We start from the raw sequence: 3169 nt of genomic DNA, 5'->3' as shown, positions 1-3169 counted from the left end.
AGATAATTTATTATTGCATACAATATTTTCTTTTTCTCTAAATTAAATAAAATATTTTTTATTCCATTAGCTTAAATTTCTGGCTTCGCCCTGAGTATGAGCTATCCTAGGCTTTGTGTGACTTAAGCTTCTGTGCTTTGTTTGCTTCCCCTTTATTCTAAACCAAAAAAAAAAAAAAAAAAAAAAGTATAGTCTAAACTTAGTTCATGTAATATAAATATCCATTTAGAGAAGCATTGAAGGTACATGTTTACCATTCCCCTCATCATTTTCTCTTCTCTTGTTCTTGTGTTCCATTAAGATTGCTCATTTGATCGAGTGCTTAAGTGACAAACCAGATTTGATCTTGGAGGATTTGCCGAGTCACATGCAGGCTTCGGGTGAAGGTGAACAAACCTTTAAAGACAGTAATTTCATTGTTTGCCGTAAATTTGTTCCATCCCTTGCTCTTCATTTTTTTTTTTTTCAAATAACAATTCCAACATAATCAACTTAGTTTTTTTATTCGAACTGAGATCCTTTTTTTTTTAAATAACAATTCTAACATAATCAACTTAGTTTAGTTATTCGAACTGAGATCCTTTTTTTCTTTTTTGCTGATGAACAGTTTAGCATCCGGATTTGGGTTTAAGGAAAATGGAAATATATACGGGTCAGAGGCCAAGTGTGTTTAAACTTTTTGGGAAATTTATGAGAAAAGGGTTATATCGCATCCTAACCCAAGGTCCCATTCCTACTCATCTTGCCTTCATATTGGATGGAAACCGGAGGTTTGCTAAGAAGCATAAAATGAACGAAGCAGAAGGTTATAAGGCAGGATATTTAGCTCTTCTGAAAACACTAACTTATTGCTATGAGTTGGGAGTGAGGTACGTAACTATTTATGCCTTTAGCATTGATAATTTTCGACGGCAACCTCAGGAGGTTCAGTGCGTAATGAATCTTATGATGGAGAAGATTGAAGAGATTATTGTGGAAGAAAGTATCATGAATGCATATGATGTTGGCGTACGTATTGTAGGTAACCTGAAGCTTTTAGATGAGCCAATCAGGATTGCAGCAGAAAAAATTATGAGGGCTACTGCCAATAATTCCAGGTTTGTGCTTCTCATTGCTATAGCCTATAGTTCAACTGATGAGATCGTGCATGCTGTAGAAGAATCCTCCAAAGATAAATTGAACTCCAATGAAGTTTGCAACAATGGGATTGAAGCTGAACAAGAATTTAAGGAGGCAAATGGAACTGGAAACAGTGTGATTCCTGTTCAGAAGACGGAGTCATATTCTGGAATAAATCTTGTAGACCTTGAGAAAAACACCTACGTAAATCCTTATCCTGATGTCCTGATTCGAACTTCTGGGTTGAGCCGTCTAAGTAACTACCTACTTTGGCAGACTAGCAATTGCATACTGTATTCTCCTTTTGCACTGTGGCCAGAGATTGGTCTCGGACACTTGGTATGGACAGTAATGGACTTCCAACGTCATCATTCTTATTTGAAGAAGCACAAGGAATATTTGAAATAATTTGTTTTTGTTCCTATCTCATCCTGCGTTATTTGGGATAGTTAAGCATATCTTTGTGGAATAAACTCGGAAACTCAAGCATGGGATTAATCATTGTTTTGTAGAAATTTCCGAGATGTTAAAATTTTGTTATGCTTTTGGTTTGTTTCAATTCAGAGCTGTAACTAAACTTTGCTTTAGCATGGAGTCACAAGGGGAAGCGTGTACGAATAATAAAAGTTGATGGTACTTTTCCAATCTTTTATGTGTTCTGATCGAGATATGTTTCTTTGTAAGCTGATGTTGCTACTGCTGGGCTAGCTCTTCACCAAGATTTTGGGTCTTGTTATCAAGTTAGCTCTTTTGTTATGTTAATGTTGTTCCATTTGTTTGTTCACCCTGGCTACATTTTGTTTGCTTTTATCAACACTTGGCTGTTATATTTTGTGATCTTGTCTAACTATGCCAAATTCGTCATATTTTAATTTACATGTTTGATGTTCTTGTGTTTTACATCAATTGGTGTTTTACATAATCTAGTTGCTTTTCAATGAAATTGCTTTAGGAACTAGATGTGAAGCTCTACATTTGTTATCGGTGGGCTTGAGGAAGATCAAATTTTAAATTCATAAAAATAAATTGGAGTACAGTCTAGATGGAATCACCCAACTCTGTATTTTCTGGCTTGCAAAGTTTGTACTTTGGGTAATTTGTTATTAGGCATCCTCAGTAATCTTATGGTCTATGCATCATACTGTAGCTTAAAACTTATTGAAATATGAAAATCCAGTTATGATATTGCACTAATCAAGTAATTAATTGTTATATAACTAAATCGGATGAATTATGTCATACCTCGACAATCATGTCAGATGATGACTAAAATCTGCGTATTTTATTGAATAAGGTTTCAATACAAATTAGTTAGAAATGGTCAAGGGATCATGATCCGTATTTAATGTTCATCAATGGGGTTTTTTTTTTTTTTTTTTTTATTAGCATAGAGTATTATTAGATAGGAATAAATGCGGAAGAGAGGGGAAGTTCCAATTTCAACCCATGCAACTAGACATACCGTTTACACCCAATCCTAAGGAACAAACGCCACCCAACAATTACATGAAAACTACAGAACAAAAGCAAAAACAATATGGAATGCTTTATTTAACCTTTCTATATTTGGAAGCAAAGTTTCCTTCTACTCTACACTATTCTCTCTTTTTACAACTTTTCTCCAACTATATTTATTAGCTAGAATAATGCCTATATCATGCATTGATAATTTATAATTTTTATTATTTAATTTAATTTTTAATTACATTCTAAATAAGATAAATTATTCCTATTAAATTAATTTTTAATTAAAACTTCTCTTATTTAATTTAATTTGAAAACATTTTTATCTATTATAATAACAAAATTTTAATTAATTTATATTGTAATTAATTAAATTACATATTTAATTCTTTTTATACATATATTAAAAGTAGTTTCTATGATTTCTTTGTTTAAAATGTAACAAAATTACTTTATTAAAAAAATTTTATATTTTATCTCATAATTTATGTAAATCATATTTTTTTTAGATTACAGAAAATAAATTATATTAATGAAAAAATAATATATTTTAAAAAATATATAAATATAATATTTTTTGTTATTA

At 31.3% G+C, this 3169-nt stretch overlaps 1 protein-coding gene across 1 annotated transcript; it reads left to right on the top strand.

Annotated features, from left to right (window-relative positions):
* The first annotated feature begins 200 nt into the window (after positions 1 to 200).
* On the top strand, positions 201 to 1903 carry LOC110668032 (rubber cis-polyprenyltransferase HRT2-like). The gene is made up of 2 exons (XM_021829060.2): positions 201 to 386; positions 608 to 1903. Exon 2 carries the CDS (start codon positions 637 to 639, stop codon positions 1525 to 1527), a length of 891 nt encoding a protein of 296 aa, XP_021684752.1. The 5' UTR covers positions 201 to 386; positions 608 to 636; the 3' UTR covers positions 1528 to 1903.
* Positions 1904 to 3169: the final 1266 nt, after the last annotated feature.

This window comes from Hevea brasiliensis, chromosome 17 (genome assembly GCF_030052815.1).
Source record: "Hevea brasiliensis isolate MT/VB/25A 57/8 chromosome 17, ASM3005281v1, whole genome shotgun sequence".
Classification (NCBI taxonomy): domain Eukaryota; kingdom Viridiplantae; phylum Streptophyta; class Magnoliopsida; order Malpighiales; family Euphorbiaceae; genus Hevea; species Hevea brasiliensis.
This window is presented reverse-complemented; position numbering and strand designations above follow the sequence as displayed.

Bases quoted from the DNA above. Each gene is read 5' to 3' on its own strand.
- LOC110668032 (XM_021829060.2), top strand. From the start codon at position 637: ATGGAAATATATACGGGTCAGAGGCCAAGTGTGTTTAAACTTTTTGGG.